General features: G+C 45.2%; 1 protein-coding gene and 1 long non-coding RNA gene across 3 annotated transcripts; one reads left to right on the top strand and one right to left on the bottom strand.

The window, feature by feature from the left end:
• Nucleotides 1-23562, top strand: IP6K3 (inositol hexakisphosphate kinase 3). Of its 2 annotated transcripts, none has more exons than XM_067531615.1 (6): nt 1-79; nt 6584-7017; nt 17021-17225; nt 19588-19766; nt 20435-20610; nt 22389-23562. In XM_067531615.1, exons 2-6 carry the CDS (start codon nt 6819-6821, stop codon nt 22863-22865), a joined length of 1236 nt encoding a protein of 411 aa, XP_067387716.1. In that variant the 5' UTR covers nt 1-79; nt 6584-6818; the 3' UTR covers nt 22866-23562. The 2 variants fall into 2 exon arrangements, with proteins under 2 accessions (XP_067387716.1, XP_067387717.1); XM_067531616.1 differs by lacking the exon at nt 1-79 and adding an exon at nt 81-99.
• On the bottom strand, nt 20141-22073 carry LOC137142318 (uncharacterized). Its single transcript, XR_010916888.1, has 2 exons — nt 21907-22073; nt 20141-20633 (listed from the first exon to the last, which is right to left on the bottom strand). It is a non-coding gene; the product is annotated as an uncharacterized lncRNA (long non-coding RNA).
• Nucleotides 23563-24155: the final 593 nt, after the last annotated feature.

The following is a 24155-nucleotide window of genomic DNA, read 5'->3' on the forward strand; positions in this document are numbered from 1 at the left end:
CCGGGCTGAACAACTGAGCTACTCACACACAATATCACTGCGGGGGTAAATTCCCTACCAGCAACGCAGACGCTGATGGGTGAGTATTTTTATCATGAGGTAGGTGTCCTGCACGCCACACAGGCCTCCCTTAGAACAGGATTAATAAGCATTTGTTTGATTTTTGGAAACGGACAGGGATATTATTAATAGTTCTTTGCACTTGGACTGCCTTGGCAGTGCGGATCGGCAAGCGGCAAAGGGACGTGAGAAGAGCTGGAATCTGGGGTGACTGGCTGAAATGTCGGTTCTAATAGGGCAGAACATGGTCGATGAGAACTCCCTCTTTGCTGCCACGTTGTTTATCGAGTTGTTTGTGCGTTTGCTCTAGGATGCGGCAGCTGAAATGCTAAACGAGATGTGCTTTGGGGAGCTGTGCTTTAAAGTGCTCCAGGGGGAGTCTAGTGGGGTGAAGGGACAGGCTGTACCTCTGACCAAAGTATTTTCTTGGCTACAGTGGAGCAGATTCCTCTGGCAGTCACGGTGGTCTAAATCCAGAGTAACTGCAGTGGTGTCTGGATTTACACCGCTGTCAACAAAATCCCACGCTGGCCTAATACATGTAACTAGGGCACCTGAAAAAGGGGAGCTGTAGCGAGAGTCATGGCAAAACCTTCCCATCCAAGAACAGTAGTGTGTCACATTCGGGTTCACCCCAGGACACAAGCCTCACGGCAGAGGGGTTAGGCTTAGCAGGCCGGGGCCTGTAGGAGCAGCAGCCTTCCTTTGGCTAAGTTAGCATCAGCTCAGATTGGTGAGTACAGTGCGCCGCAGAGAATCAATCTGGAGCTAAACTGGAATGAAAGGGCTAAACGACATGAGGGTCTCCATGAAGTTTCAGGCACCTCGGCAAAGGTTAATGCAATGACAGGGCATTTATAATCACAGCCACCAGGGCACTGCCATATGGCCAAATGGATCTTGCCGTCACAGCACTGCCCAGGCTGGGGAGTATTGCTACGGTATATAGAATACGTAGCCATCTATCTGATAGTCACTGTTGTTTGCACTTTATCCCAAAGGCCCAAGCAATGGCAGGCAGAGGATAGAGGGTTTTTAGCTGCCTATCAATCCAAGCTAATGCAATTTCTGCCCTTCCTCCCTACGTCCTCTGCTTTGCAAAGCAGCTGGATAAATCCTTGTGTGCAGCACACCATATCTTTGCATCATGTTTGTGAGGACATTGGCACCAGCCATAAACTTTATGAACATCAGATTCTTTCAGGAAGGGAAATCCAAGATAAAAGGGCTCAGAGTTTCTGCACCTAAGGATTTCTGGGCGGATGGTAAGAGCTGGGCTACTTGCAAAGAACGGAGCTATTGATTTTTGGCACTCAGCCCCCATGTGCAGCTAATTCTTTCCCGGTCAGCCGTGGTGGAGAGAAAAGCAGAAAAAGTGGCTTTAAAAATTCATTGAGAGATAATGTGGCACTTGCTTGGCTGTGCAGAAAGCATCTGGGTGGAAATACACTGAGGGCCTGATTTAAAGTCCAGGGAAAGGCTCATACTGACTCTGATGAACGTTGAATCCAGCCTGAAAGCAGCCTCCCTCCGAGGAAACCAGGAAGCAGATTTCCAAATAACGCCAAGGCAAGAACGAGAAACTCACCTGTGTAAAAGAGAAGGGAGATGTAATTATTCTAACAACTTTTGAAAAGGGGGAACTTAGGGCTGATGAAAAAAGGTCAGCTCTGGAGACTCAGACTGTTAATCCACAGAGCAGGGACACTGCATGGACTGCTCTCAGGGCAGACTGTTCTCACACTGCCACAGCCAGTGTGCCACATGCTTGATCCCTGTGAAAGAGGGGAGATTAACCCCGAACCATCAGCACCTTCGCTGTGCTGCAGGGGGAGGTTTCTGTGTGTTTTGAGGCCAAAGATTAAAGGGAAACGGTGTGGTAATATAAGCTTTGTAAAAAAGGTGTGTCTGCCGGTCTGTGAATCTATACCCAGCTAATCCATGGGTCATATCTTCAGCTCCTAAATGTCATTAGCTCCATTGCTGATTTATACCCCCTGACTATCTGCCCCTAAATCTGTGGCTGTCGGTCTATTGATTTAGCAGCTCTGGAGGGTGGATTTATCAATAGACAGACACATATTTTCTATTTCTTTTAGTCCAAGTAAAACACAACCTCCCCCCATGTTTCTAACCCCCACTTTGCAGCACGGTGCTCAGCACAGGGGCATTGGAAAGCAGGCTCGAGGAGGAAAAAACTGCCTTGTCTGTTTTTGACTTCCGAGCTGAATGCAGTAATTATATGAACAAACAGCCTAAATGATGGCCAGTAAATTTCAGTGCTTTACAAACAATTTACTTTCAATTTCCTAGAGTGTTTTTCACAGGATTAAATGAATGTCTTTTATTTTCAATACACAGGCTATCTGCCCCATTACTGTAGAATCTGAGCAGTGAGATTTTTGCCTTGGGAAGAAATTACTAGAAACTGAGCAAGGACCTCAGGATTTGGCCTCCATAATTTCTCTGTTGTGCATGTGTATTGTAGGGTCACAAATAAATCTCATAAACTGCTTTCACTTTTATGAGCCGGCCTGCTTGAGTTAGTGGAACATAGTAACTACAACTAACCTTGTGTGCACCGTAGCCCTCTGCTGGTTAGAGTCTGCTAGCTCGCAATTTTTCTGTGCTGGGGGCAATATTGGCCCAACTGCTGTCCTCTAAAGCAGGCACTGACTGTAAGACCTGAAAGCCCAACATGCAGACACACCTAGGATAATTAGTGTTTTTTAAATGGTGAAGAGTTTTCGCCCATCTAGTAATCATGTGTGGGAAATGCAAATCACCAAAACACACACAAACGTAGTTCTGTGTTTTCGTAAGCACTAGTTGGGAGTTTTTAAGCATTTTGAAGAAAAATGTTTTTTTCCTAACCAGCAAAAAAATTTTGAGAAAAATGTTTAGGGATTTTGACCCAAAAAATGAGGAGGAAAATTCATGAAAAATGTTTCCGTTTTCAGACAAGCAAAAATGTCAAACATTTTCAGATTTTTTTTAAAAGAAATTGGGGGAAATAATTCTAAAAAATATTTCCCACTCTGTATTTCTGGACCATCTCTAATTTCTACCCATAGAGTCACTTGCTACGTAGGTTGCATCTCATCTTCTTTGGAGGAACAATGAATCCTGGATATTTCTAAGAAGGAAATCTAAGGAGGATTAAAATTGATTTGTAGCCCTCAATGTTTTTTCATGACCTAAATATATTTGTGGCACTTGTGATAACTTAAGCAATGGAGGGGGTTGATTTCAGGAGTCCCTTGTTTGAGAGAAGTTGAGACATGCTAGGGTGACTCATTGAGTGCTCATGGGAACATTTGTATGGTCAGGATGAGCTGCTTCAGAATGCCAGCAAATCAAAACAGCCCTTTCATTCAGTGCAAGGGCTTGAAGGAAGTTTTGTGATAAATCTATTAACAAACAAACAATTAAAAAAACACTTTAAAGAGCAAAATAATCTGTAAAAGGTGATGCAGCTCAGAAATGTTAAATACTTGTGCTTGTTTGTGTGTTCTAGAGTGGCTCTAAAGACATAGATTCACCTCAGGTTGAAAAACTCTCATCTAAACGGCTCAGCATTGTGCCTTCAGGAATTAAGTGCTAGTGTAGATTGTATCTGTGTAACTGTATGACAAAAAATCCCATCCTATGGCATAGGGTGATGATAGAATTGGCAGGGGAAAGAAATCCTGGGAAATCTTGAGTTCAAACATCTCAACTTGGGCAGAGTGGAGGGGAAGAAATTTCCCCCATGGAGGACTTTTTCTTCCACCTTTCCATCTCATGTCTCCATGGGGATGAGTGTAAGTTCCCTTAGCTCAGTTCATCTGACTGGAACAAGTCCTCCATGCAAAAACCAGGCACCCAACTCTAATGCTCATTTAGTCAGGGAGTTATTAATGGGAGAGCAGGAGGAAAGAGTTTAAGCACTTGAGCTTTGATACTCTTGGTGTTTTCCAGCCAGAGAACTTGTTCGATCCGGAGTCCATTGCCACTAAAAGCAAACCAGAGCGCACAATACCTATTTTCAATGTAATGCTGCACTGCAAAGAGGAAGGATTGCCCGATGGTTAGAGTGCTAGCCTGGGACTTGGGAGACCATCTTCAACACCTGGCTCCTCCACTGGCTTCCTGTGTGATCTTGGACAAGTCATTTAATCTCTCTGCGCCTCCATTCCCCATCTGCAAGCTGGGCAGAATAGCACGTCCCTCCCTCCCTGGGATATCTGTGAGGATAAATGCATTGAAGATAGCAATGTGCTCAGATGCTGGGTTAATGGAGGTGTCACAGAGGCCGTATGAGAATCTATTATAGATAGATACTGCTATTCACACAGAATAGTATCTTATGGCTTGAGTTGAGTGAGACTTCTTGTACACGAAGGTGCTACACAACATGGAGTAAGGCCTCAAAACCTTCCTCTTTGGCTGAAGAGGAAAGGAAGGGCAACACAAAGGAATTTCTCCAGTCCCTTTTAGTGTTCTCTTTTAACTGGAATGGTCAAGTGCTAGCATGTAACTGAAGGCCAGCTCACCAGCCCAGAATGTCTCTCCCAATTTGCACTTGTTTACGTGCCCGGTGTCCCATTTCACTCATGAATCCTGGAGGCAGGGCTGGTTGGCCAGAATAAACCTCCCTCTGTGTTCTCCAGCATTGGTCATCAGGTGGGGATGGGGGAATTGCGAGGAAGCTGCTCCTTCATGTAAACTGGTTTCATAGGGCCAAATTCATCTTCAGTGCGACTCCAACGCAGGCCCTGCTGCAGAGGGACTTTCTGTAACAGGGGTTCTCCATGCCTTGGGGGAAGCAGACCCTTTCTGATGGAGAGCCTCTGGCAGCAGAAGTGCTGTCCTCATGTCCACAACAAAAATGATTAGGGGTAGGGAACAGCTTCCATATGAGGAGAGATTAATAAAACTGGGACTTTTCAACTTGGAAGAGAAATGACTAAGGTGGGGATATGTCTATAAAGCCATGCCTGGTGTGGAGAAAGTAAATAAGGCAGTGTTGTTTACTCCTCATAACACAAGAAGTAGGGGTCTCCAAATGAAATGAATAGGCAGCAGGTTTAAACCGAACAAAAGGAAGTATTTCTTCATACAACACATAGTTAACCTGTGGAACTCTTTGCCAGAGGATGTTGTGAAGGCCAAAACTATAGCAGGGTGAAAGAAAGAACTGGATAAGTTCATGGAGGATAGGTCCATCAATGACTAGTAGCCAGGATAGGCAGCGATTGCTGTTTGCCAGAGGCTGGGAATGGCCGACGGGATGGATCACTTGATGATGACCTGTTCTGTTCATTCCCTCTGAAGCACCTGACATTGGCCACTGTTGGAAGACAGGATACTGGGCTGGATGGACCATTGGTCTGACCCAATATGGTCGTTCTTATGTTCAGCTTTATCCCCAATAATTGAGTCCAGTCTTGCTCCAAATGAAGTCAATGGGGAATTTGGCCATGGACTGCAACAGAAATTGGGTAGAAGGGCCACCAGAACACATACAGCTGTGAGTGTGAGTGGATTTTTTTTTCTTTTCCTAGTTAATCATTCTAGGGCCAAGTCCCAAGTCTATTGAAGTCCATGGCAAAGCTCCTAAGGGGTCAGGATCTGGCCCTTTGGAGCAATGCATGTACTAGCTGTGGGTTTCCTTATGTTTTACCCCAGAATGGAGTATGTATTGGAGAGGTGGTGGGATTCAGGCTGGGAACTATTGATCAGCTTAGCTATAGATGGTCAGTGTTAATGTCACTACTGTTCCATACTGACCTAGAATATCCTGACCCCAGACTCCTTTAAGAAGGGAGAGGGAAACCTTTACTAATGTGCTAGTGTTAACTGACAAGGAATGTCCTGGTCTGAAGTTTCTCTAAGGATGGGAGGTGGAGAAGCTTCCTGAAGAAGGGTGGGGGTGGGAGATAGGTTTTGCTGACATTTTTGTGTGAGAATGTCCTTCACAGGGATTTCCAGAGTATGGAGGTCTTTATTAATAACCCCACTGGCAGGGAACGTCCTAGTCTTAGGACAATTTGAGAAAAAGTTGAGAACTTGATCAATCATGTCGTCTTAGCAGATTGGGATTATTATCCTCACCTCGGGTTACCTTTAGGAGGGGAAAGGAGCATCACATTCATAGCTTGGTGTTAGCTGGCAGAAGGAATGCCCTGATCTAGCTAATCTCAGAGGGAGCCACATTAACCTGATAGCTCACATAGATTGCCCTTCCCTACTTTTTTTGCTCCCCACCAGGTTTAAACTGGGTCTGCATTTCAAGTGCTGGACTGCAGCCACGTGCATGTGTAGATCTCACCTTACAAGGGTGGGACTTGCATGTGACTTCAATGTATAACTCTTCCTGCTTGTCCGGGCTTCTCTTGGGCTGGAGAATAATGTATGCAGGAGCGTAGGGGGAGCCATTGGGGAGGGGCAGCCTTAGCCCTGTGTGAGCTCCACTGAATAGCAGGAAAGTGTCTGGAAGCAAATTGCCCCTGTTTTCTCACATTCTGTATTTATCCTTCAGTTTGCAGGGACGTTCTCAATGGCGCGCTGAGAAGCCAGGTGCCCTATGCGTGGTAGAGCAGCAAAGATCTAGGCTCAGCGTTTGTTCCCTTGGTGCAGACAATCCCATACCCATCTTCTGGTTGCTCTCCCACACACACACTGCTACGTGGCTACTAAAAGAAGAGGGCACTTCCTTCCCGGAGTGTCTTTAGCCTTGACCCAAGTACAAATTGGACCACGGGTCTCCAGACAGCATGGTGGTGCAGAATAATCTGGACACTGGGGACCCCAGGAAAGGGGTCCTTTTGGAGCCATTCGTCCATCAGGTTGGGGGCCACATGAGCATGATGAAATATGATGAGCACACCCTCTGCAAGCCACTCATCTCCCAGGAGCAGTGGTTCTACGAGTCGCTCCCCACAGCGATGAAACAGTTCACACCTCAGTACAAAGGTAAGGAAGGGCTGGGTGAACCAGGAGAGAATCAAGGGGGAGGGTTATTAATGGTAGTCATGATCAAAAGAGAAGGGAGGGCTCACTAATGCTCAGCTTCTTGATCCTGGCTAAGGAGCTTCAGTCTTATTAGAGGAGGGAGAAGATTTTAGTGACCTATAATTTCATTGATCCTTTTCTCCCCTTAATGAGACAAAGGGCCAGATTCTCTTCTGGTTCTTCTGGTTTAATGCCATTGGCTTCCATAAAGTCATTCCTTCTTTACTCCTGTGTAAGGGGAGATTCTGGACCAGTCAATGTACTTCTGAAATACAGTCCAAACACTGAGTGTCCTTAACTCCACTTTTACTTTTGCAAACTCCCATTAGTGTCAGTAGATGTTTTGCCTGAGTAAGGATGTCCGGATTTGACCGTATGACTGCAGGACATGCAAATGTAACTGATTTTCTTAGCCTTTATTCAAGCTTCTTGGGTTTGCAAAACTGAGCTGAGGAATTCACATCAGGATCTATCTGTTGAGTTCTCCGGTACTTGCTGTTTCCAGTGGAGATGAAAATAATGCAAGAGCATCCTTTCTCATTGCATTGTGACACTCAGTCCTCAGTGGAAACAAAAAGTGCATTACATAGAAAAAAAATTAAATGGTACCCTAATATCTTACATCTTCGAAAGAAGGGGTTTTACCCAGCCTGTTTAATTGTAATAGAGCCACTGAGAGCAAGCAAATTGGGGGGGGGGAGGGGGGGAAGAGGAGGAGAAAGAGAGTGTGTGTGTGTGTAATCTCCGACACTTAGTAGACTTTCTCAATGTTCTTAGAATATTGGATGGTTCTTCTACACACTTTCTTTCAGTTTTGTGATCCCATCACTGTACAGAAAGTTGGGTGGATTACTGAGATCAGCCTTTTTATCTTAGCTTCTACAAACTAGCAGATCCTCTCTAAGTCTAGATCAAGCGTCTGTCCAACAGAGAGTGCTCCAGTTCCACCACAAGCATTAGGCCAGACGCTGGAATCACTGGGGGAAGTTCTATGGTCTGTGCTGTGCAGGAAGTCAGACTAGCGGGTCATAATGGTCCCTTCTGAATCCCTGAAGCAGTGAATTTTAACAAGAGGAGTAAGTGATAAAGCCTCAGTCCTTGCTGAATTCCAGGTAGGATTCCTCCAGATGACAGGGATTTGGGCTGGACTCTAGAGGTTGGTACTGCTGGGAAAGAGTCACTCATCAGGAATGTGAATTCTGGCCAAGTGCCCTTTGGAGCTTCTGTGTTTGAGTCGGTATCATTTGAAGCTATCCAAAGGTTAGCTGTTCACGAGAAGAGCACAGGAGCCAGGAAAAGAGTGAAACCTAAGATAAGAATAGAAGGCTGCTTTTTTCCCTGGTGTCTGTGAGGCAAGACTGGGGCACAAGGTGACTCAGTCAAAAAGGGACAGAAAGCGAAAACTAAAGAAGAGTCATCAGGACAGGCCCAATGGTTTAACCTGTGAGAAACCGGGCTCCCACGAACAGTCTCTTCTCTCATGTGCTTAAGAGCTTTTGGGACAGAACCCCAAATGAACAGTCGAAAGTGTTTTTCTTGCTTTGTTTTGTATAGTTGTCCCAGGGAAGTTGGCTACATATGAGAAGCGTATTTCCAGCCATGTCTAACAGTGGGCTTGGTCAGGCCGTTTGCTTAACACAGCACCCTAAATGCTATCTCTGTGACCTAAGCACAGGTTTTAGTTTACTAAACACTACCACATCCAAGCATGTATGCTTGTAGCTCAGTGAATTTCTTGTCCCCTGAGACCACTGCCAGAGGAACAAAGGTTAAAATGTATGAGAAAGTGGCAATCAGTGAGAGAGAAAGATAATAGCTATAAAGGCCACTAGATGGATCATCTATCCAGGCTCTTTCAAATGTCGTATGTTAGTTAAGAAGGGTAGGGTGTTCTTGCTACCTGTTTTCCTGTTACGGTATTGTCTGGCAAAAAACTATGGGGGCAGATTTTGCTCTTGATGATACCAGTGTAAATCCAGAACTCCCATTTACTTCAGTGAGCAACTCCACAGGTGCACTTCGGTAACAATGTGACCCTGTCTCTTGAAAACCAGCTTATCCTCAGTGTTTGATTCCAAAGGGCAGGATCCTCAGATAGGGCGTCACCAGTTTACAACAGCTGGCCTAATGTGACCAAAACCATGATAACATGCAGCAGCATGAAGCCAGCTGCGCCTCCCATTTAGCTCCCTGTCTGCTGATTATGAGCTGGAAACAGCTCACATTTGCACTGGTTTTACACTGGTGGAATGCCATTGGCTTCAGCTGATCTGCTCAGGATTTACAAAGTGTAAAGGAGAGGAGAATCGGGCCCTAAACTTTTAGCAGACTAAGGGCTTGTCTATACGCACACTTATTTAGCTAAAAGTGCGAGGTTGAACTGATTTTACTGGGTGGGCGTGGGGAAACTCTACACCAGTTTAAAGTTGGCTCACGTTGGTGAATTACAAGGTACAAGCAGGGCTGATGTGAGCCATGTTTAAACCGACATAAGGGTCCGCACACAGAGTTGCCCTCGTTTAACTACGTGAGTGCAGCCTCACACCTTTAGTTAAACAGATCCATGCTGTGAGTAGACCAGGCCCAGTCAGAGCGGCTCAAGGGATAACAAGCACTTGAGGCAGGTGTCGTGCCGTCAGCTTCAGCCCACGGGACAGTCACAATTCTGGGCTAAGGTCAGCCAGGTTGCAGCCGTGTAGCTGGGCAGGGTAGGCTGCTGAATTGAGATCCAGGAAGGGGCGGAGGGGCTCATTCATGATCTTTCCAAAGAGACAGAAGAACGAAAAGGGGAAGAGGGAGAAGCCCGTCTGCACACGGCAGATCCACGTTTGTAGGGCGAGACTGAGTCACAGCGAGCCTGGCGTGCGTGGTGTCATGTTAGCGCTCGAGTGCCCTCTGCGTACATCGCACCTACCACAGTGAGATGCCAATGAGCAGCCTGGGAGAAACCAGTCCCCCTAGCTGGGCATCACAGTCAGCCAGCGGAGCAAACAGCAGCAAATAATCATTCAACTAGCAAGTTTCCTCCTCAAGAATTTCTGCTGGAAGGTTTTATTCTGTCTGCAGCAAGAGCAAGGGAAGCCTAGGCTTGCAGCAGAGCTCTCCTGTTTCAGAGACCTCCCACCACTTCTCATTACCAAGTAGCTGCTTTTATAGTTGTCTCTATTCCTTCAGGGTGAAAGCCGTCTATCTCTGTGCTGAGAGCCCAGCACAAGGATGGGCACTGCTTACATCATAAGTAGTAATGAGGGGACAGGGGAGTATGTGACCCATCCAAGGATAGACATGGTGTCTCGGCCTTGTCCTGGCACACGTCCCTTATCATTTCTCCCCTAACGTAATACACGTGCACCCTTACCTATTTCCCCCTTTGAGATCCTGACTGAGTTTTCCATCTTCCTTGTCCCTTGGCCTTCAGCTGCGGTAAGATCTTTCTTGCTGGGAAGCCAGCAGAGCTTCTGTCAGCACAAGGACCTTGCACTGTTATTCTCCTGCTTCTGAACTGATGCAGAGATTGGCATGAACGAGTGAGCTTGCGGTGAGCTTGGTGCCTATGTAACTGCAGGCAGCAGGCAGGCGCTTCCCCAGGGAGGAGGCTTAACAGTGAGCTTGGGGAGCGAAGAAGTTATGGCGAATGAATCATGTCACTGGGCCGGTTTTAGAGGAAGGATTATTACCATCAGTGAGCCTCTGTCTCTGGCTATAATAGGCCCGCATGGTGCTCCCCAATATCTGCCTGCCGCTGGCTAACAGAGCTAAGCAAACATGTGTGCCAAATGTGCCCAGCAGCTGGAGTGTCGCTGGCTATATGTCAGCAGCATGAGTCACGTGGCTCTTGCTTTCTTGCCAGTCCATTGGGAAGGGGATTCTACAGAAAACAGAGTTTTTGGTGTGGTGGAGAAATGATCTTTGATCTTGCTGCCCCGATTCAGCCCATGCCCAAATCACATACCCCCACAGCTGATAACTTCTCCATACACACACAGCTCTAACTCAGTACATCTGGACCCTCCAAGCCAAATGGTGCTCTGCGTGACTGTTTTTGTGACAAAATACAGCTGAGGCCAGGGAAAAATAATACAATCGCAGTTCTAAAGTGACTTTTGTGCTGAAAGATTCTAAAGCAGTGGTTCTCAACCAGGGGTACGAAGAGGCCTTCCAGGGGGTACATCAACTCATCTGGAATTAGCTTAGTTTTACAACAGGCTACATAAAAAGCCCTAGCGAAATCAGTACAAACTAAAATTTCATACAGACAGTGACTTGTTTATACTGCTGTATATACTATATGCTGAAATGTAAATACAATATTTATATTCCAGTTGATTTATTTTATAATTATATGGTAAAAATTAGAAAGTACGCAATTTTTCAGTAATACTGCGCTGTGACACTTTTGTATTTTTAATGTCTGATTTTGTAAGCAAGTCGTTTTTCAATGAGGTGAAACTGGGGGGTACGCAAGACAAATCAGACTCCTAAAAGAGGTACAGTAATCTGGGAAGGGTGAGAGCCACTGTTCTAAAGCACAGAGAAACAGTGAGATGCAGCTATCTCTGGGGAGGAGCTGTCAGCCAGGTGGACAGGACAGCCCATAACTCAAAGTTTCCTAGCTGAGAGGATGCCTTTCATTTCTTTGTGGATGTAAGCCCTTGAAATAGACTTCTCTGTAAATGCAGGTAGCATTTCATTATGCCTCTTTAGGAAATGACTGAGGCTGGTTCTGTCTTTCCCTCACTCAGCAATAACCTGACCTTTGGTTAATGAGACTCCGCAGGTTGTTACGCATAACGAGCCGAGGCAGTGCCCCTGGGACAGTGAAGAGAGAACAGGTGTGTGGCTGACACAGGGCCAGACTCTCCCAGATAAGGAAAGCATTCATTTTTGTAAGGCTACCTTAGAATAATAGTCTCAGTTAAATTCCAGCATGCTGGAGTCTATTAACCCTTTCTGTGAGTCGGGATATATGAACTGATCTTTCTAAGAGACACAGCAAGTCAGGAATGCTCTAAACTGTGCTGGTTTGTAGCAGTAGCCTACGGGTCTTTATATATGTGGGGATTGCTGGAGAACATGTATAAAGATATGTGGGGATTGCTGGAGAACCATATGCATTGGCGACGCCCCCTCCTGATCCAACACACCCCTCTGTTTGGGGATGGATGGAAAGAAAAGGGGCTTGCATAGAGCTGGCTTTACAACAGCTGAGGATTCTCCTGTGCCTGATTTTCAGAGGTGGCAAGTAAAGGCAGCATTAGTTGAAGTCAGTGGGGACTGCGGGTTTCCAGCATCTCTGAAAATCAGACTCGGTATTTTCATTAGCTAGCAAAAGATAATTTAAAAAAAAAATTAGATTATCCTTGAAAAAACATGGCTTTAAATTAGTTTTGGGACACCAAAGCATAAGAATGAGATCTGCAAAACTTCCCCAAGGTTTTACCAGTTCTTGCCAGTCTGTGTGCTTACATGGCCCTAGTTTCTGAGTGATTTCCAATCTATAACAGATTTCCTCCTTTTCCTATAAGGTAGGACAGTGTTGTCTCCATCTTACATGTGGGAAAATGAGGCACAGAGAGAGGCAAAGTGATTTGCCCAAAGTCACACAGGGTGTCGGCAGTGGAGCCAGCAATCAAATTCCAATCTCCAAAATCAGAATCCAAAGACTTTACCACCTGCCTAGGATCAGTCATTTGGCCCTCTTCCTGACTGGGTCATTGGTAGCCTTCACAGAGGACCCCTGACTATGCAAACCTCAAGCCAGATCCTCAGCTGATGGAAATCAGCATAGCTCTATTGACGTCAACAGATTTACACCAGCTAAGGATCTGGCCCTTTATCCCCCACACTTGTTGGCTGGAAGGGAAGGTTAAATGTCAGAACCTTGAGATCTCTGTCATCAACTTACGCATATAGATGTCCCGTCTCTATTGTAAGCCCCTAGAGGGGTTTAGGGACTGTTATGTAATGATGACATTGTGCACAGTATTGTTAGAATGTCGTCATTTAAATCCAACACCATGTTAGTGTTCTTTATAGAGCATCTGCACAGACTTGGCAACTCACTTATCCATTTCAGGCAGATTAGATGACCTTGAGACAAGCTTTCTCCCTCCCCAGCTCTCAGTGCTGTCTGTCTAGTTTTTAGCTAGCTATAGATTTATGGATTTATTTTTCCGGCCCAGTTCTGTTCAGATTCCTACTGCACATGGCAGTAAATAAACACACTTTTAAATTTAAAAATAAACACATGAGAGAAAAGGTAGCAAGCACCATAGCACAACAGCTCCTGCAAATTGTAGAGATGCTTCTCGCATGCAGATCGCTTCTGTAAATATACTCTGTCTGTCTAGCCTGCTTTATGTGGAAAGGGGAAGAATTTTTGGTGGGAGTGAAAGAAGAGAATGGAAAGCACTTAAATGCAACAAAACTTTGCTTTCAGATAATAAACCCATCATTGGAATAAAAGGAGTATAGTAGCAGTCAATATGCTAAAACCATGGATTATATATTTGTTTTGTGTGTGTGTCAATTATGTGACATATGCAAAATTAGACCAGTCCCCTGTTGCTGTATAGCATGAAAAGAAATATTTACTAAAGCTGGGATTTTCAAATGTAAGGGAGTTAAGTACCCATATTCCATTGACATTTTGATGCTGCACTGCCCCTTGCACCTTTGAAAAAAATGTTCCTGTTAATCTTCATGTTAATATAAGATATTTAAGACCTATCAGTTTCATGCTGTATATAGGGCAAGATCATCATGATTTCAATGGGAGTGTTATGCTGATTTACACCATCTGATTTTATTTGAGACAGCTTTGAATGTTGCAGTCTCTGTAGCACAGCATTTGAGATATAGCTACACAATATTTGATAAGAAATATGCTCTAAAAATGGACTGTAGAGTTGACATTGAGGAGTCTTATGTTTGCCTCACAATGATTTTCTGTATTCAATTTAGATAAGATTGTTTTCTTATCTGCTGGCTCTGCAAACTCAAACTGGGAAACTGAGAGTCATGCTGGATGTTTTTCTGGTTCTTGCATCGTCATCTGTAATCCAGATTTTGTAACTGGAATTTAGTTGACAATTCTGTGGATGATGCACAAAACAGAATAAAATCTAACTCCCGCTCTTTCAGCTGCGCTGGTGTTGCAGTGCCAGCATGAGTTTTTTGTTTGTTTGTTTTTTAAAAGTAAGATTCAGATTTTTTTGAAATATTGAGCACCCACAATTCCAGGTGACGTAACTAGGAGCTGCAGATGCTCAGGACCTCTGCAATTCAGGTCATTAACCCTTGTTTTAGTTAGCAAAGTCAGCAGATATGATTTTGAAGACACATGGGAGGAAGTTTAGTGGAGTAAGAAGCTGCCATTTTCCCAGTCATTTTCTGACTAATCTCCCTCTAAATGGAAAGAAGGGAGCCTCCATAATAGGGTCATCATATTTGCTTTGGAAAAACAGAATTTCTGTGTTTCTAAGCTGCAAAAATACATCTCTCTCTCCCAAAGACTAATGAAAAGGGAATGTTTGCACCTAATGATTTCTGGATCGGAAAACTAGACCTATATTTTGCCAAGTTGTGGGGTTCTTGCTGTTGGTGGCTTTTGTAGGTCGCTGATGCCATCCTTATAAACAGCTTTTGGACTGTGATTATCACCATTGGAGTTGGAAACGACAGGGCACTGCTGCGAGCCGCTCCCATGACTGCAGTTCTAATACTGAAAGGGCAATGGTTGAAAAATGCCCCCACGGCTGGACTCTGGGCTGACACCGGTGTGAGAAAGTTCACACGGCAGAGCAGCGGAAGTGATCAATAGAATTGACAGAGGAGTCCTCGCAGTCAAATCAGTGCCCTCCTTAGCAAGGGGATCACTGTAATCAACCTTTTCCTGAAAGGTCATAGCCGCCTTGTATACAAGCTGTGCCCATGAGTCATCTGTCATTTGAAACACTGAGGCAAGAGCCCGCGTTGCTGAAACTTTGCTAGGAGAAGGGTAACTATGCAGAAGAGTTTGTGGCATTTCAGCTATGTGATGCCTATTAAAGTCAATGGAAGATGCACAGCTAAAATACTGGGGGAGGTTTTGAGTATTGAAGGAGGCTGCCTACTGATTAGCAGTCTGAGCTTTCACCCACAGGCGTCACTGTTTCTCCTCATACATCAAGCAAGAGAGAGGGACCTATCCAATAAGGTTCTCTTCTGTGCCCCGCTGTGGCAGTATGGTGTAGTTGCAGAGGCAATCTGTTCCTGGTGGTCTTTAACTTCTAGAGCAAAACCACGCCAGTGTATTAGGACAAGTCCATGCCAGGGTAGCTGATGCATATTAAGGTAATTACTGTGGGCTACATATTCAGACCCGCACACGTGCTTTGAGGTCTGGCCCTGTCTATTTTACTTGGTTTGCAATAGGAACAATGTCCTTCGGCTGGAGCATTATTGTTATAAGAGCTAGCTAACTGATCAATTTCATGCGGCTGCCTATAAAAAACCCCCAAACCTTTTAGAATTTGGAAGGCTCTAAAGGCACCAGGCTATCATTTTACTTCAATGGTCCATTTGTTACAGTGCAAAGTGTGATAAAGTAGGTCGTGCTGCTAAGACAGATACTGTTACACTTGCTCTTGTTTCTAAGATCATCCATTAGACTATTCCACCAATAAGACCCGTTCTAAGTAGTCCGTCTTCCTCAGGATATTTCAGTAGTAGTTTTTTGCAGTGATTCAGAGTGCCATTGGCCACTTATAAAAAATCTGAAGATTGAATTTGGTAGAGTTACATCAGAAATGACTATGGCTCACACTAGCAGGGAGAGCTGCAGAAATAAGAGAAAGCCTTGGGCACACAGAGTGATTAAGACATAATGTAGTCATACAGGGATGGAGTAGATCTGCATGGCTGTTGTATAGAACTTTTTTTCCTGCACAGCTCGCTGTGCCTTAATGAGGATCATTGTTGCCATGGGGGAGGGGGGGGGGGTGTCTCACAGTGGGCTTCCCACAATCTGAGGTATCCAAAATTAAAGGCCACAACTGTCTGACCTGAGCTCAGGCAATGTGTCAGGGCACAGCTGGGCTTCGAGCTGCAGTCTCCTAGCCCACAGCTCTACCTACCTCTCCTGGATAGAAAGTTAGACCTGTTCAGATGTGACTATCATCCTATTGCCTGGAGAACGATTGGAGACCACACGATCTAATGCTGGGATAGACAATGCACATGGCTGTGTGCTGAAGACCTATTTTGGAGCAGAAATTCCTTACTTCTGTCAGTTAATGAGCATGAGGACCTATGTGGCCATCACCTCCTTGTAATAGGGAATGCCTTACCTCCGTCTTTACTGGAACTCTTTACAACACAGCAAGTTGCCTGAAGCTGTGGCACTTGTAAGCTCCTGTGCTCTGATTGATTACAGACTCTTTATGTGCACACTAATCTTTGTTTCAAGGATTCTCCCTCCCTTAGTTCCCTGCTCCTGGAAAACCACTCAAGAACAAGACTTGCCTGGCTTGTTGTAACTGAGCCAAGCCCTCTAGAATCCGGCATGGGGCCCCACTTGGTTCAGCTGTCACAGAGCTTGGAAAGAACAAATGTGAGAGTGGAGTGGAGAATGCAAAAACAAAGTAAAGAACAGGATCGCTAGGAAGGTGGGGGTGGGAGTACATGGGCAGGAGAAGGGAGCATCTAAAAAGCCTGCAACTATTTTCCAGAGGCTCTGGGACTGCTCACATTGAGAGCTGAGGATTGGATTTCAGTAGTCCCTCTAGCACTAAACTACCTCCACGGAAGCACACTGCTAAGTACACACATTCTCCTCTAAGTACCTTGATGAGAGGGGGATGACACTTGGCTAATAATGCAAGCAGTGAGTGGTCTGTAATGGTTGTGTGTAGGTTAACTCATTGCCTGAAAGGGAAATTTTTGCCACCTTCACAAGATTCTACCTCCCATCATTATTTTGTAGGCGTCATCTCTGTGTGCATCAGAAAGGACAGCCTGGGCAACTTAAGCCTCGTAGCCAGCCGCAGGTTGCCAACCGATAACCGCAGTTCCTTAGACAAGGAAACTTTGACGCTCTGGCAGGAGATCAAGCGGACGTCGGCCAGCAGCAGCAAAGACGTGTTTGTCAAACGGAGTCATCCTCAGCCTACAACGACCATCAAAGACAGGTGAGTGCCTGATGCCAGCAAGAGGGGGCTGCTTAGTCAAGGCTCTCTGAAGCAGCATGAGGTCCGCTTGCAGGCAGAGCGGACTACACAGTCATTTCATGTATAGGCTATGCCCTGAGGCATGAAGCGTAGCTGGACATAAGGCTCATATTCAGCATGGCAACATTCCAAACAAATAACATTGAGCTGGCATCAGCTCATGCTGGTTTTGCCATGATATCACTCCTTTGGCTTTAGTGGCATCACTACTGTTTTACTGTGAATTGGATCAGAATCCAGCCATTGACTTGGGCAACCTGCAATCACACACACACACACACACACACACACACTCCCCCCCAATCAGGAGCAGCTCCACTGCCTTGTGGAGTTCCTCCAGATTGACACCTAGGTGACTCAGACCAGGATTTGGCCTTTCTGCAAGCATTTGTATTTGATCTTCAATTGCCCTCAGCTGGAATTGCAGCCCCTGAATTCTGGAGAGCATGGGATGCTTTTTACCTGTTCTGCAGCTTTGTAAGGTGCCCCAAAAAGGGGTGGGAAGGAAGTGAGGCCATGGCTCTGGCCCTTCTCCCCCAATCACTGCTCAAAGCAGTTCAATAGCAACAGAAGTTCCACAGCCCATAGTGAGCTGCATCCTGTTAGAGGCAGGTATGTAGCCTTTACACTCACGAGGATACCTCCTGGTAGTCTCCTTGGACAGGGCAGCTCTGGACCACCCCAATGCAGGCTTAGGTCTACACCACTCACTGAAGTCCTAAGTAGTTCGCTAGGATTGCAGAGGAGATCTGCCTTGACCGATACATTCTCCAATGTTTTCAGGGAGATGCAGGCTCACTCACTGGTTCAGAACAGACCCAGGCCGGCTATATTTTAGGGGTACCCTCTGTGACTCATCCATGCCTAGGATAGCCCACCTGAAAATGACATTCCTGGAAGGCTGCAAGAAGGTGAGCAGATTCTCCCAAACTGGTGGTTAACTCTGCCATTAGAGTCAACCAGTTAACAGTGCTTCTGATTCCCCCACACTGGTTATCAAGAAACTAAAACAAAAAGATGCAGCCCCCTTCACCTCATTTCAGTCTCTGGTTCCCACTCAGCCACTAGTTCCAGTAGAGAGTTTTAAATAACCTATTCCCTTTACCAAAAGGTTCTCCTGCCCCCAAAGGAGAAGCCACATTATCAGATTAATAGGGGTTTGGATCTTACCCAAAATACCACACTGCCAGCCAATCCTTCAGTAACTAATACTACAAATTTATTAGAAAAGGGAAGAAGTGAGAAGAGCTGTTAAATAGTCAAAGCAATCAGATACATACAAATGTCTTAATCAGATTCTCAGTAGAACTGTTGGGTTTGCAGGCTTGTATAGTCCCTCTGTATGGGCCTCAGTTTTGTTTCACAGCTTCCATTGCAAGTGAGTTGATTCTGCTTCCTACCTCTGGAACAATGAGAAGGTGTGGGCCTTCTATCCCCTTCTGCCCTGTGGGTGGATGCTCAATTCTAGCTAAACTTATGGACGTTCACAGAAACAAGGTGGAGTCCAGGGCCGCCTGAGCAATTCCGGGTGACCCATAAGGTGTAGCCTCCAGGTTCTTTCCCTAGGGTTCACTCTACGTCTGAATTCCCCGATTGAGCTGTTAAGCAGGCTTATTGATCTTGCTACCATCCTGCCTGGGGTGTCACCCAGAAACAGCGCCAGTTGAAATACAGCTATAGCAAACATTTCCATAACTTATACATAAAGACACATCACAAACAAGATCATAGTTAGCAAATTATAACCTTTCCAATGGTACCTGATATGGCATCTCTTATGTGAATTATTTTCCTTCTGAAATACTGCTTTTAATAAGTGGTCTCCCTAATCCAGACTCCATCACACCATTCAGCTCTTGTTAAAGCCAGTGGGAATTTTGCCACTGACTTCAATGTGAAAAGAGTCATGATTATAAGATGAGCAAGACCAAGGGCTGACAATACAAGGAGAATGAATCTCCCCCTCCCCCAAACTCCCAAAGGTGTTCCCTCTAACTCAGAGGGAAGGCACACTGGCAAGCAGTTTTCCTGTGCTGAACCTGTTAAATGGATAAATGGAGATCTCCAGGCTTCAGTTCACTGAGTCTGGGCCAAACTCACTGTAAAATTACAGTAAAACAATCGCACCATGCAACAGCCTATCTTTCTGAAAAGGACAGACTTGGTAACAAGATCTTGGCAGGTTAGAGGTTATGAATATTTTCTTTGAGAGTCCCTGACAATTTCCCTTATCAGGGATCACGCTCTCCAAAAGGAGGGGGGAAACCCAACTTCTTTTCTGGGAGCTTACAAACCAAGTTTGCCTCTTGTGTATTTTGTCTAGCTGCCCAGGGAAGACGCTATTGAGCACAGAACACAAGTACCATACGGACGTCTCTTCACTCATGGAGGACACAAATGGAAACCAGCCAGAAAGAAATGGCTATAACCCCTGGGGACTGCATTGCCACCAATTGCACCTGAACCACCTGTCCTCCAAACTTAACGAGAACAAACTGCATCGTATCCTTCCACTCAGCTGTTCTTGTTGCACTTTGCTTATTTCATAGCAGTGGTGCTGTTGGAGAGTTTTCAGTATTTATATTGGCTGCTGCTAATGGATGACAGACAAACATTTATCTATGTAGGTTGTCCCAGGTCCCAAAGCCCTTATACACCAATACACTATACTTCACAGCATTCTGGATCCCCTTAGTTTAAAAGACTCCCCATCAAAGGGTGTCCACTCAAAGCCAAGGGAGCCCTTTGCATAAATTTATAAACAATATGTAGGAATCACAAGACAAATGGATCAAAGCAGCAACAGTTTTCCTTCCTAAGAGGTCATTTGATCACTGGTCATGTGATCAACAGCTTACAACCCCTGCCACCACCACACCTGAGTCAGTTTAATGTTGAGGAAAGGTGTTGGATTGACAGCCCTGGGGCTGGATCCACACTAAATAACTGGGCCATTTGCTATGTAATGGAGGCTGTTGCATTTAGAATAAACTAGCTGAAATTGGCAACAGGGACCGGTAGCCACGATGAATGTGGTAAAGGTGGATTGCTAAGTCTCATGACAATTGTGAATGATTATGATGAACCTGAAGATGCCCAGAGCCACCTCTGATTTAAGAGGTATTTCAGTTGTACATTAACAACAAGTCTCCCTTAACTCATATGTCCAGAGTATCTGTTGCTTGAAAATGTGGTGTCAAAGTATAAATATCCCTGCATTCTGGACTTGAAAATGGGAACCAGGCAGCATGGAGACGACGCCTCAGAGGAGAAGAAAGCACGCCACATAAAGAAGTGTGAACAGAGCACTTCTGGATCTCTTGGAGCTCGCATCTGTGGAATGCAGGTAGGATCCCTCCAGTGTTTGTTCTTCAAAATAAGCACAAAGAGTTACTCCTTAGTAAACTAAGGGCCAGATTCTCAGCTGGTATGAAGTGGGGTAGCTTCCTTCTTCACCTCAATTGAACTACACCATTGTACACCGGCTAAGAATCTGACCCTAGACACATACATTGTCCTGATTCTCTACCCTTTGTGTTCAAGGTTAGTCAGGACTTCAAGAACAAACTTTCCAAGCTCATACATTTCTAGGAGCAGTTTAGTCTCATCAAGACAATACTGGACACCTGTTTTGTGCTAAACATTATGGCTCTTCATGATAGAAATTGTTACCCCTTCCTGTGAGATACTGAAGCCATACATTTGTTTCACTTACACATTGGGGAAGATTTAGGACATTGCCTTGCTGTCTCTGAAGGATAATTCTTATGATTAAGACAAATAGGTAGCACTGTAAATAGGTCCATCAAGTAGGTTCCTCTCCTGTTTTCAGTGTTCTGATACTGAACTGATTATCCATTACATTTCATAGGGTATGTAAGCTCATTCTGTATCCACTCCCAGATGTGGTCAATATTCTTCTCTAGATTTCCTTGTCATTCTTTATTTTTGTGTTGTGGAAAAGGAGACCAGATAGAACACCGTGCATTACCAGCTGAGGGAGGGCACAGCACCTTTATTAAGGCCTTGTCTACAAGGGTTGTTGATCTGCATTTCAGACACTGATTTTGCAGCACTAGTGTAAACCCTGAGAGTAGATGGGGGTAAATTGCTATAAGTCTCTATTGTCACCTATGCAGCTTATACCAGTTTCAAGCAGGGGTGAATTGCACTAGTGCAAATTACAGTTAATAGCCTCTCTATAGTAGGCATTTGCACCCATGCAGCTATACTGGTAGTAGCAATGGCTTAAACCTCCCATGTAGGCAAGGTCTTAGATCTCATTAGCAGCATGCTGCATAAATTGCCAAACGCAGTTGCCACAGGAGAGGAACAAAATCTCTCCCAGATCAGCTAGATTGTGAACCCCTTAGTCACACTGCATGTACACCCCATCCCCCTTTTGGGTTTGGGACAGGGGGAGGACAGTAGCCCTACAACTGAGTGCAGCCCAGCAGCCAGGGGTGGGGGACAGCCAGGGTAGGAGAACCCAGGCCCTCCCTATTCCACCAAATCCCAACCCAGGGCCCTGATAGCAGCAAGTGAACTACACTACATCAGCAGGGAGGTGGCTAAAACACACCACCTAGTTTCCCAGTTCCACAACTGGACCAAAGTCTAATCTCCATGAGTTAGTTCCTACCCCTTTCTCTGGTGTCAAGGTCCATTCTTCTCTTGGGTTTCTGGGTCATCAGCCAGTGAAGCTTCAAGCAAACCCCTTCCCGCTGGAGCCCCTGCAGGTAATAGTGCACCCATCTGGATTGCAGCATGCACAGGCTCTTGAGCAAAGCATCCTCCCTCCTCAGCCATCAACCCCAACTGAGCTCGGGGGGGGGGGGGGGGGGGGGGGGGGGGGGGGGGCTGATCCCTTTTGTACTGAGGCTGCAGGTGGCGCATACCCAATAGAGCCAAGAGGGGCGTGGCCTCATCAGCCTACAGAGTGGGATTAACCCTTGCTGGTCCAGGACAGGGTTTGTACACCCCGTTACCCCCTTCATTTAGAGTATCGCTAAACTACATGCTCCTCCTTCTGTCAAACTAGCTGGATAATTTACATGCAGGCTGTTTTGAACGTGCAATAATTTGAGAGACACATAATCTGGATTAATGTTCCTTTTATACAAGGTTTACCAAGCAGACACTGGCCAATTTCTCTGCAAAGACAAGTATTATGGAAGGAAATTATCACCCGATGGCTTCAGACAAGCCCTCTACCAGTTTTTTCACAATGGTAACAGCCTGAGAACAGATCTTTTGGAACCCATTGTGTCACAGCTAAAGGCTCTGCTTTCAGTCATCGAAAAACAGAGTTCCTATCGATTCTACTCCAGCTCACTTCTCATCATCTACGATGGACAAGAACATAAGGAGAATAAAGAAACCTTGGACAACCATTCGCAGGGTCATTTTCAGAACATAAACTGCACCGTGCCGCATGGAACTGGTCACCCCAAAGCTGACGTCCGCATGATAGATTTTGCTCACACCACTTGTAAAGGTTCGAAGTATAATAACACCATCTATGACGGGCCAGACCACGGCTATATTTTTGGTCTAGAAAATCTTGTCAAAATTCTTGAGCATACCAGAGAAGGAGAATGACAAATGCTGTGCCGTGCGCGGCATGGACTTTGTGGTGCTATATATCCCAGGGAGGGACTGCCTATGCATTGGGCCGACTGTATGGAATCCCTCATAGCCTTTAAACATCACGTGCACTGTTTGCAATGAAAGCATTGGCAGCTTGCTAGGAAAGCGCAGAAGACGCTACATGTCATTACCGAAGTGAACTGTAAAAACAAAGGACTGTAATGTATCCATCGAGTTCGTGATCTTGCCAAAGATGTATTTCCTTTCTTGTTTTACCGCTGTCCTTAATTTGTTTACAAACCAGGAGAAAGCATTACTTGAAAGTGTCTTAAGATTGACAGAGGGTCTGCTCATCTCCATATGCACCTGTAAAGCCAAGAAGGCTAAGCAAACACCATGCAGTTGAGAGAGACTATTAAGAGGCGTTGTCAGGTCTTAACAAGTTGCAGCATTAATTTCAACCCAAGCTCTACACGAAGGGCCAAGGACATTCAATGACACAAACACAAGACAGTCGCACTCTCTGATGCTCACGCAGCAAATACCTGGCAGTTTTAAAACTGTGATCATGTATGAAGCCCTCATTACAGCGCCATGGTATACATGGTGCTATATAAAAGACAAAGGGTGCCAAACGTTTATGAGGTCCTTGTTGTAAGGAATTTACAGTCCAAAGGCATGAGTGGGGACGCTACAAAGCAGAGACAGAATCATATCCCCTGGAAGAATAAGGGGGCAGACTTCAGAAGGTTTTTGAAGCAGGAGATGGAAAGGAGCCAGATATATCAGAGAATGCTGAGTCTGTCAGATACTGGTCATGAAAGGATTCGCATCAAGGCCTTTTAGCTTGGAAGAGAATGGGTGACATAAGGCTTGTCTGCACATGAAAGTTATTCCAGAATAAGGTAGGGTGTGAATGTAAAACAGAACAGCTATTCCGAAATAACTCCATGTGTGAATGCTTGTCTTCTGGAATAAGAGTGCCTTTTTCTGATTTAGCTTAATCCACTTCCAAAGTGGATTTTGTTTTACCACTTCCAAAGTGGATTACTCCAGAATAAGTGTCCACACATGTAGTTAGTCCAAAATAGTAATTCCGGAATAACTCCATGTTTGGACAAGACCTGAATCAAGAACTAGACATTTGGGGTCATCTGTAATTTGTTTTTGTAAAACTGTGTATGTGTGTGTGTGTGTGTGTGTGTATGTGTGTGTTTGGTGGAGACAACATTGGGAAAATTTAACATAATGTTTACAATATTTGTGGAGAGATTAGAATACGGAACAATCAGTATAACCAAT

Source organism: Emydura macquarii, unplaced genomic scaffold, assembly GCF_026122565.2.
Source record: "Emydura macquarii macquarii isolate MOO-44397 ecotype Brisbane River unplaced genomic scaffold, CSIRO-AGI_Emac_v2 contig_3220, whole genome shotgun sequence".
Classification (NCBI taxonomy): domain Eukaryota; kingdom Metazoa; phylum Chordata; order Testudines; family Chelidae; genus Emydura; species Emydura macquarii.